The sequence below is a fragment of the Callithrix jacchus genome, chromosome 7 (genome assembly GCF_049354715.1).
Source record: "Callithrix jacchus isolate 240 chromosome 7, calJac240_pri, whole genome shotgun sequence".
NCBI classification, from domain to species: Eukaryota; Metazoa; Chordata; class Mammalia; order Primates; family Cebidae; genus Callithrix; species Callithrix jacchus.
The window spans coordinates 128,770,703-128,785,368 of NC_133508.1; the positions used below are offsets into that span (position 1 = coordinate 128,770,703).

The 14,666-nt window shown below is 37.8% G+C and overlaps 1 protein-coding gene across 14 annotated transcripts in view; it reads right to left on the reverse strand.

The window, feature by feature from the left end:
* Positions 1-14,666, reverse strand: part of HFM1 (helicase for meiosis 1) — a 126,281-nt gene that overhangs the window by 15,481 nt on the left and 96,134 nt on the right. For all 14 annotated transcript variants that reach the window (XR_013520563.1, XR_013520564.1, XM_035252118.3 and 11 more), the window contains 2 exons: positions 753-833; positions 414-529 (listed from right to left, as the gene is read on the reverse strand). Coding sequence is in view for 12 of the 14 variants with exons in the window: in XM_035252118.3 (XP_035108009.3) it covers positions 414-529; positions 753-833 (197 nt within the window). In the remaining 2 variants the exon portion in view is untranslated. The remainder of the gene's footprint in view (positions 1-413; positions 530-752; positions 834-14,666) is intronic.

Sequence of the window (14,666 nt, forward strand, 5' to 3'; positions counted from 1 at the left end):
TTTATCCTTCAGGTCTCAATCACATCTATTAGGAATCCTTCCATCAAATGTGGATTGAGTACATTTTCTATCTAAACTTAAGTGTGTTATACTTCTGTCACAGAATCAGTCATCACACTATATTTAAAAAGCATGTTTACTTATTTGTATCTCTCACTCAACTACAAATTCTATGACTGGGAATAAGACTGTCATTCATCACTGCATCTTAGCACTTTGGCAGACTCTTGATGCTCAATGAAGATAGAAGGAAAGAAGAAAGATTTAGAAGAAAAAAGGAAAGAAGAAAAAAAGTCAAGCCCACAAGTAATTCTAAAGTACACTGTGGATACCTACCTAATTGATACACAGAACAAAGAATATTTATATACATTTAATTACAGAACAAAGGGAAAAATGCTATTAAAACTAACCTTCAGACGTTTAACTGGAGGAACGGATGAAACAGCATTCCTGTTTCTTAAATCAGATAAATACGAAGAAATTGTTGACTCTTTAATTTCTGACTTCCGTGAAACTCCAATTTTACCTATGAAAAGAAACTTCAGATCTTATTCATATAAAGTCAAATTTCTTTAAAATTTCAAATCTAGTATTTACTTTTTTCATGTTGCCCACAAAAGAAAGAAAATTATTTGAGTTATAAGTTGCATAATATAAAAATCATACACAGATAATAAGGATGTCATTACTATCCACCAAAGACCTTTTAATTTTGAACACTTGAAATAAACTTGTTTTAAGGAACTCACAGCAGTCATGTCCACATGTATGTTTATTTTTACAGGGATGATTGCATTCTCGGTTCCCAGGTTTTTTGCTGGCAGTCATTCCTAAATTAATATAAGAAAAACAAACCTCTTTGTCATTACATTTATTATTTTTAATTTAATATAATTTTTATCCAGTTTCCTTCATTTCAGATAATACAAAATATTGATTTTTACACTTCTTCAAATGTTTTGTAATCCATGTAATTTTTTTTTTCAAATAAAGAGATGGGGTTTTGCTACGTTGTCTAAGCCTGGAGTGCCGTGGCTATTCACAGGCACAATAATTAGTACTGCAGTCTCAATCTTTTGGGTTCAAGAGATCCTCCTGTTTCAGCCTCCTATGTAGCTAGGACTATAGGCACTTACCACCATGCCTGGTAATTTTTAAAATATATTGTCAATAAGTTACTCCCTGCCTCACTATTAGTCCGAACTTGAAACATCTAGCCACCTACAAGCTTCTCTCAACCTCCATATATATATATATACATAAAACTTAATACTCTCAACCTCCCTGGTATATATTTTATATGTGTGTGTGTGTGTGTGTGTGTGTGTGTCTGTGTCTGTGTCTGTGTATAAAATAGGGCCAAATATGGCCACATATCAGTAACTTTTATACTAAATGAGGTAAGAGTGAGGGTGAAGTTTAAAACCTCTTTTGCTGCTTTGTACTTAAGCTTGAAAATCCTGGAAAGAAGCAAACATCGGCTGGGTGCAGTGGCTTACACCTGTAATCCCAGCACTTTGGGAGGCCAAGGTGGGTGGATCACAAGATCAGGAGATCAAGACCATTCTGGACAACATGGTGAAACCCCATCTCTTTAATAAAAAAATTACACACACACACACACACACACACACACACACACACACACAAAGAAGGAAACCAACGTTGACCTTGACTCTTCTGTGGATCTAGCACCCTGCCACATGCTAAAAAAAAAAAAAAAAGCAGCAGCAAACATCATGACATTTTGATGATACTGCTGACAGAAGTTAGTAAACAGCATATAATACATATTTAATAAATATTAGAATTAAATGCTTTAGGGATCTAGGGAATTTGCTATATGAATTCACAGAAAAGAGAGATTGCTTCCATCTTGACTTCTCTAAGTTAGAATTAATATCTCCAAACATATAATTTATTCCTCATTTATTGTATTTTACATCAGCTTTTTCTTGATTTTAGCTTTCAATAGTAGCATGGGGAAGGAGAGAGATGTCTGAACTGGTCCTTGAAGGACAGACGGAAATATGAACATGAGAATGAGACCAAGGGAAGATATTCCAGGTAGAGGGCATAATACCCAAAGGCAGCAAATCACAGATTGTAGGAGCTGAAATCAGCTTATTTTTGCTTGAGCATAGATTTTAAGTGAACCAGAAATGTTGGAGGTAGTAGAGAGCTTGAAAACCTTTAAGACATTTCTTGGTCCTTTACTCCTCATTTTTGCTCCCATTGTTCAATCGAGCTTTTCCAAATCATGGCACATCTAGACAATGACAATATACATATAGCAGCCTGGGGTGAATGGGTGAGGCTGCTCAACATATGAGGCAACGGCTGGTCCTTAGGGCTGAGCAGATTAATGTATTGGATACTGATAAAGTAAAAAGAAAACACCTGGAGGCTGGAAGCTGACAGCTAAACCACAGCATTCCCAAGTGAACAAACAATTTTGAGAATATAAATACCCAGATAAGGCCACTCTGTAACCACAGTAGAAGACAGAGATAAGACTACCATGTTAATTATTTCTGAAACTAGAGAAAACAACCCTCAGGAACCATAAAAAATAATGAAACATCCCCCTCTTCTGGCTAGCATAGATGACTACCATTTTTTAAATCCTCTCACTTTCGAAATAAAAGGTACCAAAATACCCAATATCTCACTTCTTGATAGCATCAAATCTAGAACTGACTTCTGCTTTCCCTAAACCTTTCCTAAGAGTCACCCAGCACACGCTGAAAGCCTGTAATAAGATTCTGAAATCCTGTAAGAAGAAAATTCTCCCGGCTCCCTGAGATGACCCACAGTTCTGTTATTATGGTGCTCTCCTTTGCTGCAGTACATTAAATAAACCTAAAATTCCTCAAATACAAGTGTGTTCCTATTCCTCACTGACTGAAAGGCTTTGACATTAAACTTCGTAAGGTGTGTCATGACTTACTGCTTCAGGTGTTTTGTCCCAAGTCATGATCCTGTTACCTCTCACTTAAACCAGAACTGGTTTCTTTGAATCCAGTCCTCCATGCTACAATTTATTCTACACATTGTTGCTTATTTAATACTGTAAAAGTGCAATGTTGATCATATCAACTTGCCCACTTAGAAACGTGAGTTATTTCCTACTACCAACAAAAATCAATTCCGTCTTCAAGGTCCTGCACTATCCAATACCAGCTTCCCTTCCTGGAACCCATATTAACCCTGCATCCATCTAAACACATTCAATTGCCATTCTTCAAATAGTCCCATGCCTTCCTATAACTGTAGTTTTGATACTATCTTTTGTCTTAGAAGACCTTCACTTCCTTGCCCACCAGATGCCTACCAACCTTCAAGTCTAACTCAAATGGCACCTCTGGGTTGGAGGTCTATGGTCATCACCTGATCTGATTTCCCTCTCCTTTGGGCCCCTGTGGCATGTTCTTTGTGCCTCTTGCTTATTGTATGCTCCCTTATATTTAATGTATTTACAGGAAAAACATAGTGGTGAAACAGAGGAACACTAAAGTAGAGTTAAAAAAAATGAGCTCTAACATAGACTCTTATTTGGGAAAAAAGATTAAAAATAATATCTGTATATCTCACAGAGATGAAAAGATAGAATGCAATTAAGTAGATAAAAACATTTGAAAATTAAGTGATAAACAAATATGTTAGTGTATACTATTACATCAATTCAAGATTATACAAATAATTTTAAAACTAAAGTTGTTCTGGATGCTGTGAAGGAGAGGTATGCCATGCTATGTGATAACAGGAGAACTGTTCTGGTCAGGAATGTTGGGCTGAGTAGTGAAGAAACAGGGGAAGTTAACAAGGAAAAGAAGGAGAAAGTGGGGTTCAGGCAGAGGGAATAGCATATGCTAAAGCTCTATGACAAGAAAAAGCATGGCACACTGGAGAAACTGAAAGGTCAGTATGACTGATGCTAGCAAATAAGAGAAAGTACATAAGATGAGACCATAGCGGTAGCAAAGGCAGCCTATGTTTGTAGGAGAACAGTTCCATCATGGCATCACAGCAATTGCATGTCTCCACATAGGCCATGTAGGTAAGATTCAACTGTTGGCAGAATGTCCTGTGGTCATCCTTAAACTGGCAAGATAGGCAGTCTTATGAGGAGCTATCAAAAGGCCATTTCACATTTTCTCTATACCTTGCAGAAAACCCCCTATCTTGCAGAAGACTTGCCATGAGGCAGTTTCTCATCTGCCTACCTGATTCTAATGAGGCATGGAACTTTCCACTTTGCCCCTTTCAGATAAAACTGCTTAGCTGCAGCCTAGAGTTCACTTCTCAAGAAGAAAGCAATCCACCATTCATGTCATCAGTCATCTGACCCCTCTAGTTTGGTATCATCCTGTGGAATTGAGGATGTAAGCAGCTAATACCATGCTGTTCTTGCTTTGCCATCTGTGTAAATAATAAACTGTCTAAATCCATTAGGTGTCCTTACCAGCCAAATCTACAGAAGTGAGACAAGACTACATAGCAGCTACCACTACGTTGCTGCTTAGGGACTGGCTGATCATGTGACAACATAGAACCTTTTAGGGGATGCTAGTGATTTAGATTCTAAGAGCTGTGGAAGCCACTAAAGTGTTTTAACCAAACAGGGGGCATAAACAGATTTGTATTTTGAAAAACATCACTATATGGAGTATAATCTGGAGAATGGACTTGAGTTAAGACACAAAGGATGCAAGAAACCAGTTAAAAGGATGCCAAGGAGTCTAAACAAGAAATGATTGTAATTCTAGAGTGGTGGTGTAGTAGAGTTACAGAGAATAGACTGATTTGAGAGATAGAAGGTAAAAATATTTTTCATGCAGAATCAAGTGGAGTGGTTTTCTTTCTTGAGCAGCACATTGCCTCCCCTGAAGTTCTGCAGCCTTCCTTTTAGTATAGCAATATCCACCTTAAGTTTATCTAAGTTCACTCAACAGTTCAAGGGTAAAAGCAAATACATAGAATACCTCACCCATTTATTCTCCCCTCATAGATGCCGCTTTCCTTGAATCCTCTATCTGCCTCCTAATGCAATCTAGACCTGTCCTATAACTGTCATCTTTGAACTTCCTTTCCTTAAGTTCCTGGGCTGAATCTACTAAAAATGGATTCTTGGGCTTTTTCTTTCTTGGTTAACACCTTGTTTTACTGGTGCTCAATTTCAAGCAACTGCCTACGAAAGGATGTGTGAGAGTAAAATTATCTGAATCTTTCTTTGAATGTATTAAGGTATCTTTATGTTACTTTCATACTTAGCAGTTTGGCCAGGCATAGAACATAAGATTGAAAATCATTTTTCCCTTGGAATATTAATTTTTATTATTATAGTTTTGGAGACAGGGTCTCGTTCTGTCACTCAGGTTGGAGTGCAGGTGTGAGATCATAGCTTACCACAGCCTTGAATTCTTGGGCTCAAGCAATCCTGCTGCCTCAGCCTCCCTAGTAGTAGCTGGGATTACAGGCACAAACCACTGCACCTGGCTTCCCCTGGAATTTTAAGTCAATTGACTTTTAGCATCCAACATTGCTCACAAAAAAGACTATTCCAATTTTTAATTTTTTGTTCCTTGTAAGCATTTACAATTTTCTCTTTCTTTACCCACAATGTTCTGAAATATTGCAATTATGCTTTATTTATAGACCTTTCATTCATCCTAACTAGCACTAAGTAAGCCTTTTTAATGCAAAGATTTCTGTCTCACTTCAGTTCTAAAAAGTTTTCTCAAGTTATTTTTTCTGATTTGTTTGTTCTTTCTTTCCTGAACACTTATAAGTTAGATATTAGGCTCTTAAATTGCTTCCTTTTTCTCTTATATTTCCTGTCTCCTTGACTTTTTGCTTTCATTGAGAAAGTACTGATTTTATCTTTAGGCCCTCCAGTTTTCTTTCCAAACATAATTTTTACTTCTCTGTGCTTGCTCTGGTTCCTTTTTTAATAAAATGGCATCCTATTGAGTTCTATGGTTGCAATTTAATATTTAATTTCTTTGAGGTTACTAAAGTTGTATATTAAGTTTTATGACATTCCTGAATTATCCTATTGCTCTTTCATCCATTTTCTATTTACTTACTTTAGACTTTCACACATTATACATTTTCCTCAGTGTCTAGTCACTCTTGGTTGTCTGCCTATAATGTTCCTATTATATCTTAATTTCACATATGAGAAAATTAATTCTGGGAGAGGTTAAGTAAGATGCTCAAGATTATGCTGTTAATAAGTAGCAAATTTGAGATTCTAATTCAATGTAGTCTAATTCCAGAGCCTGATCTCTCAACAATTCTCTCTCTACTTGTACCAGTTGCTTTAGCTCTCCCAAAGGATTCGTTTATAAGCTATTTAGAAAAGGCACCTATTGTTTTGAGGTGGGAGGTCTAGGAGGAAAAGCTTTGCAAACTGTTTTGCAATGAGGAATAGAGTTGCCTTTGTTTCTTCAATACAAGAACTTCTAAAAAGATGCATATCTAAACACTGCCACAAGGTGGTGCACAATGACTATGCACATTTGCTCTCAGTTACAAGAACTAGGATCTGGGAATCTAATTGGAGATACTCTGAGGGCTCCCCAAAATTTCAAGGCAAAGTTGGCAAATCTTGTCAGGAATGAGGACTGTATGAAAGTTTTGCTTGTTTGTTTGAAAATACTAGCATATACATACTACCTGAAAAAATCTTTTTGCTGTATTTTTGTTATGAATGGTACTTAGAAAATAAGTGCTCCCTCTACCCTCCCACCCTCTCTACCTCCTGAGAATTGTCTGAATTTGTCTTATTAGCAAATATAACCTTATAAATATTGATAATTAGAAAGATAAGGTTCTTGGGAAAAAAATTAATCTAAGCTGTACTCTTTTCTTTCGAGAAACGGTCTGGCTCTATCACTCAGGCAGGAGTACAACAGTGGCCTCACTGAAACTTCGGCCTCCCAGGCTCGAGCTATCCTCCCATCTTAGCCTCCTCAGTAGCTGGGACTACAGGCATGCACCACCACACCCAGCTAATTTTTGTATTTTTTGTAGAGACAGAGTTTTTTGTTTTTTTGAGACACAGTCTCGCTTTGTCGCCAGGCGCCAGGCTGGAGTGCACTGGTGCGAGCTTGGCTCACTGCAAACTCCGCCTCCTGGGTTCAAGCAATTCTCCTGCCTCAGCCTCCCCAGTAGCTGGGACTACAAGAGCGGGCCACCACGCCCAGCTAATTTTTGTACTTTTAGTAGATGGGGTTTCACCATGTTGGCCAGGATGGCCTTGATATCTTGACCTCATGATCCTGCCGGCCTCAGCCTCCCAAAGTGCTGGAATTACAGGCATGAGCCACTCTGCCTGGCCATTTTTTGTTATTTTTTGTAGAGACCAGCCATGTTGCCCAGGCTGGTCTCGAACCTGTAAGCTCAAACAATCTACCCGCCTCGGCCTCCAAAGTGCTAAGACAACAGATGTGAGTCACCGCACCGGGCCTAGCTGTACTCTTAGGTATACTCTAAGATAGCATATTCCACATCCCATCACTGAGATGCAAATATTTTCATAGTTTTGCCACATATTATATTAACTTATATGTTATCAAGTCCCCAGTTCCAAGTATTTACAGTAAATTTATTAATAATATCAAATATAAATGTATTGAAAGAAAATACTTAAAATTACTTAAGCAGGGTTATTAACAGCTTGGTGGTGGGGCAAGCAAAGATCACTTCTTTTTAAAAAAAAATTCCAGGCAATAAATAGAAAATAGCAAGAATCTCTCATATGCTTAGTGTAACTTTCTAATTATAAATTTAAATAATTTGGTCTCTGCAGAAACTAGTGGAGTATTTTTTTAATATTACTTTGACTTTTGCAGTTCTCCATTTACGTGAATCATAGCATATGCAACTCATGGTTTTACTTTTTTTTAAACGATGAGAGAATCTCCTTTTCATTTTTCTGCCAAATACTTTACTATCATTTTGTTACTTATTTATGAAGAAAAGGTATACACTGAACTGGAGTCCTTGATTTTGCAACTTAATGCACATATACACCAAAGAATATAAAGAAAAGTAGACTGCTTTTTGACTAATATTTAAATGTACACACAATATGCCTAAGGATTGGCTTTATCCTTGTATTCATTCAGATACATTAATTATTTTTTTTTTTTGAGTAAGAGTTTTGCCCTCTTTGCCCAGGCTGGAGTGCAGTGGCACAATCTCCACTCACTGCAACCTTCACCTCCCAGGTTCAAGCGATTCTCCTGCTTCAGCCTCCCGAATAGCTGGTATTACAGGTGCCTGCCACCATGCCTGGCTAATTTTTGTATTTTTAGTAGAGATGGGGTTTCACCACGTTGGCCAGGCTGGTCTCAAACTCCTGACCACTGGTGATCCACCTGCCTTGGCCTCCCAAAGTGCTGGGATAACAAGCATCAGCCACTGCACCCAGTCCCAAGTACCTTAAATTTTCATACTTAGAATGATACTGCAAATGAAAATAAATTAATGTCAAATTGATTTTCTTCAAATTAAGCAAAGCCTATAATTCTTATTTAGAATATATTTAAAGGAAAAGAAAGTTGAATGCCTAATCTTCATATACTAAGAGCGGGCCTACCAATTTTTGTTTTTACAACTTAAAAATATGTTTCACATTGCCATATCTTAAAAATAACAAAAGCGTTCTTCCTCAAATTTTACAAGAATTTTATCTCCTGGAATTATATGTGAGAAATTGCAGCTAAAAGAATGTTTTTGGATGGGTGCAGTGGCTCACGCCTGTAATCCCAGCACTTTGGGAGGCTGAGGCGGGCAGATCACAAGGTCAGAAGATCAAGACAATCCTAGCTAACATGGTGAAACCCTTTCTCTACTAAAATACAAAAAATTAGCCAGGAATGGTGGCAGGTGCCTGGAGTCACAGCTACTCAGGAGGCTGAGGTAGGAGAATCACTTGAACCCAGGAGGCAGAGGTTGCGTGAGCCTAGATTGTGCCATTGCACTTCACCCTGGAGAGAAAGCAAAACTCCGTCTCCAAAAAAAAAAAAAAAAATGTTTTCAAAAAGTTTGATACGGTTTGGCTGTGTCCTCACAAATCTCTTGATTTGCAGCTCCCATAATCCCCAGGTGTTGTGGAAGGGACCTCGTAGAAGATAACTGAATCATGGGGACATGTTCAGTTTCCCCCATACCATTCAGTAGTGAATCTAAGTCTAACAAGATCTAATCATTTTACAAGGGGTTTCCCCTTTTGCCTGGCTCTCATTCTCTCTTGTCTGCTACCATGTAAGACGTGCCTTTATAGCCTTCTGTCATGATTGTGAGGCCTCCCCAGCCACGTGGAACTGTGAGTCCATCAAACCTCATTTTCTTTATAAATTACCCAGTCTCAGGTATGTCTTTATCAGCAACACGAAGACAGACTAATACAAGATGTAGAAAGCATGAAAAGAATTTTCAATTATTTTATGTTCCCTAAGGTGCATATTTTTCTTTTTATATATACTCCTATAATTTGATGATATACAATGTTGACACATTTGTTTAACTTGAAAGCACATTTGGAAATAGCCATTTTGCAATTATAGTCTCAGAACTAAATATCAGTTTATATCATTTAATAACACCATCTAACAAAGGATTAGAACTGAAATTTGAATTGTTTTAAAAAGGCCCAAATTTAGTGTCGCAACCTTAGTAGGATAATCTATTGTACCTTCATTGTGTAAGTTACTGAGAAATAGTGTATGTATGTTATATTTAAAGATATAATTGTATATCTTTACTTGGGGATATATAAATTTGCATACAAAAATTGAATTGTACAATTGGGATGTGCATAAGTTCCTGAGATTTGGGATGACTACCTACAGTAGCCCCTTTCATCCGTGATTTTGCTTTCCACAGTTTCAGTTACCCAAGGTCAACTCTGGTCCAAAAATAATACATGAAAATTTTCAGAAATAAATAATTCATAAGTTTCAAATTGCACACCATTCTGAGTAGCATGATGGAATCTCATGCTATTCCACTTCATTCTGCCCTGGATGTGACTCATCCCTTTGTCCAGCATATTCAGGCTGTATATGCTACTCATTCCTTAGTCACTTGGTAGCTGTCTCAATTATTAAATCAACGGTCATGGTATCACAGTACTTGTGTTCAAGTAACCCTTATTTTACTTAATAATGGCCCCAAAGCACAAGAGTAGTGATGCTGGCCATTTGGATATGCCAAAGAGAAGCTGTAAAGTGTTTCCTTTAAGTGAAAAGATGAAAGTTCTCAACTTAATAGGGAAATAATATATACAGGGTTCAGTACTACCTGCAACAGAGAAATATTAACACCCCTAGATACCATCTTTGTGTCCTATCCCAGTCAACTTTGTCAAGAGTAACCTTTATCTTGACTTTTAACGGCACAGATTAGTATATTAGTTTGCTAGGGCTGCTATAACAAAATACCACACACTGAGTGGCTTAAAACAACAGAAATGTATTCTCTCACAGTTCTGAAGACTAAATGTCTGAAATAAAGTTGTTTGCAGAGCCATATTCCCTCTTCACCTCATATATTGTATTTTCAATTTAGAAAGCCCGCTTAAATCTCTGTATAGATTTTAATTTTCTGGTAAAACTTTCCATCTTTTCATGCATTTATCTATTTTTTCTATATTTTCTTGAAAATATTGATCATAATTATTTTACACTTTTTTTTTTTTAAAAGAGATGTGGTCTTGCTATGTAGCCCAGGCTGGAGTGCAGTGGCTAATTCACAGACATGATCCCAGTGCCCTACAGCCTCAAACTCCTGGGCTCAAGAAATCCTCCTGCCTTAGTCTCCTGAATATCTAGGACTACAAGTATGTGTCACCATGTCTAGCATGTTTTTTTACACAGTTGATTATCAGTCATATGGTCTTGTCTCTTTGCAGGCCTCATAATTTATCCTATGACAGACATTGTGTCTGTGGTTTCCAGACTGTATTTCACCAGAAGAGGTTTCCCTTTTCCTCTGTCAGGCAAACATGCTGAGTGGCAGATCATGTAAACCCCTTTATAGGGGATGGCCTACCTAGCCTTTTTATTAAGAACTGCTGGGTCCTTGAGTCTTCAGCTCTGCCTGGAATGATTTTCCCCTCACTAGAATTTTAGTTCCTTTACTCCTTATTGCTTCCATAAATCTCTGATGCCCTAAAAATTGTAATTTTTATAAGGTATGAAGGTTTTCATAGTTGTAGCTATGGAAGTACTGGCCTACCACAAAACTATATCCTACACAGAAATGGAAGCTCTTCTGTGTTCTTCAAAAAGGAAGAAGATAGATGCTCATGCGCTCACAGAATAGTTCTAAATGTGCTCTTCCTGCTACTACTCACTGCAGTTACTATTTATCATAATTGCCAGCACTCTTCAGAGAGCATGACTAATCACACTGCAGCTCTCACATTCCTCAGTATCTGTTAATTGCTCCCCTTATGGGTCAAGAGTGAAAATAGGACCAACTGAATAAGAGCTGCAAGGTAGACTGCCTATGCTGCAAGTGTTTACATATTTAGTGCTTGTTTTGTAGATTTAATTACAGAGCTATGTAAATATTTTACATTATTCTAAAACAAAATTAATTTTTGAAAGCTATTCCTAAAAATATAAAATAAAACAAATGAAAGTATATATATTCAGAGTGGCATGGCCACATACAGAGGATCTATTCCAAGTGATTTTAAACACATTAATTTGACTACTGAGATATAATCTAAGGTAGTAAGATACAGTCTAAGAACAAAAATATATGCAAAATAATTCTCAAATGTTAATGATCATATTAAGAGTGATAATCTGGTGTTGTTATTCTCAGACTGTTTGTTGTGTGTAATGTATATAAAGGATAGAAAATTAGTGATATTCTATCATTTTTGGAGCCATCAAGAACCAAGTTTCCCAGCATGATAGAAGGCCTATATAGATAATTGAGTTTAAGGATAAATTCTGTATCTCTGAATTTGATTTGTACATGTAAGTATAAATTCATGATGCATTATATCTTTTAAAACAAAAAAGTTACATAATACTTAACTCTATGCATGAAAAAAATCTAAGACATCATGATCACCCAGTGGCAATAAGCTCCTCTAGGACACAGATTTTGATCTCTAGAAACTACTATCATTAAAAAAAAAAGGCTTCTTGGACAAAGAGTTTATTTATGTATGGGTCTGAAGCTAGACATATATGAGATGAGCCTAGAACAGCATATTACTCTGCATAGCAAAGAAGCTGTCAAAACTACTAGAAACAGCCAAAAGGATCAGGAGTTAATCTGGTATATCTAGATAGATGGCATGAAGATGATAATATATCTACAATATATATGAGATAATTTGAACACTGACTTAATATTGGATGATATTAAATAGATTTTCTCTATAAAAGTAATGTAGTTCAACAAAATCTTTACCATTTAGATAGATATATAATGAAACATTTACAGATGAAATACCATGATATCTAAAATTTGCTTCAAAATATGGATGGAAAAATACTAAAGAGAGGTATAGAAGAAACAGTAGTAGCCATGAGTTGATCACTGTTTAAAGTGGACAATGAATAACTGAACATAAACTACTTTTGTATATATTTGAAAAATTCCCATAATAAAAAATAGTAATTCATTTTCACTCTGATTTGCCTCAACAAATCTGTTGATTCTTGTACATCACTTGCTCTCCCCTGACAATGGCTGTAACAATGGCATTAAGTATGGAAAAGGAAAAACGTATACTGACATGATTTGCCTGTGTCCCCAACAAAATCTCAACTTGAGTTATATCTCCCAGAATTCCCACATGTTGTGGGAGGGATCCAGGGGGAGGTAATTAAATCATGGAGGTCAGTCTTTCCCATGCTATTCTCATGATAGTGAATATGTCTCATGAGATCTGATGGGTTTATCAGGGGTTTCTGCTTTTGCTTCTTCCTCATTTTTTTCTTGCCACCAACATGTAAGAAGTGTCTTTCAATTCCCACCATGATTCTGAGGCCTCCCCAGCCATGTGGAACTCTAAGTCCAATTAAACCTCTTTTTCTTCCCAGTCTAGGGTATGTCTTTATCAGCAATGTGAAAACAGATTAATACAGTAAATTGGTACCAGCAGAGTGGAGTGTTGCTGAAAAGATACCCAAAATGTGGAAGTGACTTTGAAACTGGGTAACAGGCAGAGGTTGGAACAGTTTGCAGAACTCAGAAGAAGACAGGAAAATGTAGGAAAGTTTATAACTTCCTAGAGACTTGTTGAATGGTTTTGCCCAAAATGCTGATAATGATATGGATCATGTGTCCAGGTTGAGGTGGTCACAGATGAAGATTAGGAACTTTTTGGGAACTGAAGCAAAGGTGAATTTTGTTATGTTTTAGCAAAGAGATTGGTGGCATTTTGCCCCTACCCAAGAGATATGTGGAACTTTGAACTTGATGATTTTGGGTATCTGGTGGAAAAATTTCTAAGCAGCAAAGCATTCAAGATGTGACTTGGGTACTGTTAAAGGCATTCTGTTTTAAAAGGGGAACAGAGCATAAAAGTTCAGCACTTTGGAAGGCTGAGACAGGTGGATCACCTGAGGTCAGGAGTTCAAGACCAGCCTGACCAATATGGTGAAACTCCATCTCTACTAAAAATATAAAAATTAGCCAAGTATGGTGGCAGCCTCCTGTAATCCCTGCTACTCATGAGGCTGAGGCAGGATAACTGCTTGAACCAGTGAGGCAGAGGTTGCAGTGAGCCAAGATCGTGCTACTGCACTCCAGCCTGGGTGACAGAGTGAGACTCTGTCTCAAAAAAAAAAAGAAAATTTGCAGCCTATGTATAGAAAAGAAAAACCAATTTTCTAGGGAGAAATTCAAGCTGGCTGCAGAAATTTGTGTAAGTAGCAAGGAATCTAATGTTAATCCTGAAGACCATAGGGAAAATGTTTCCAGGCCATTTCAGAGATCTTCACAGCAGCCCCTTTCATCACAGGCCTGGAGCCCCAGGAGGAAAACGTGGTTTCATGGGCTGGGCCAAGGGTTCCCATGCTGTGTGCAGCCTAGGGATTTGGTGTCCTGTGTCCCAGCTGCTCCAGCTGTGGCTGAAAGCAGTTCAATGTGCAGCTCAGGCTATGGCTTCAAAGGTTGGAAGCCCCAAGCCTTGGCAGCTTCCACAAGGTATTGAGCCTGCAGGTACACAGAAGTCAAGAATTGAGATTTGTGAACCTCTGCCTGGATTTCAGAAGATGTATGGAAATGCCTGGATGCCCAGGCAAAAGTTTGCTACAGGAGTGGGGCCCTCATGGAGAACCTCTGATAAGGCAGTGCAGAAGGGAAATGTGGGGTTGGATCCCCCACATAGAGTCCTTAATGGGGTGCTACCTAGTGGAGCTGTGAGAAGAGGTCCATCATCCTCCAGACCCCAGGAAGGTAGATCCACTGACGGCTTGCACTGTGTATCTGGAAAAGCTGCAGATGCTCAACACCAACCCGTGAAAGCAGCCAGTAGGGAGGCTGTACCCTGCAAAGCCACAGGGATGGATCTGCCCGAGACTATGGAAACCCACCTTTTGCATTAGCATGACCTGAATGTGAGACCTGGAGTCAAAGGAGATCATTTTGGAGCTTTAAAATTTGACTGCCCCACTGGA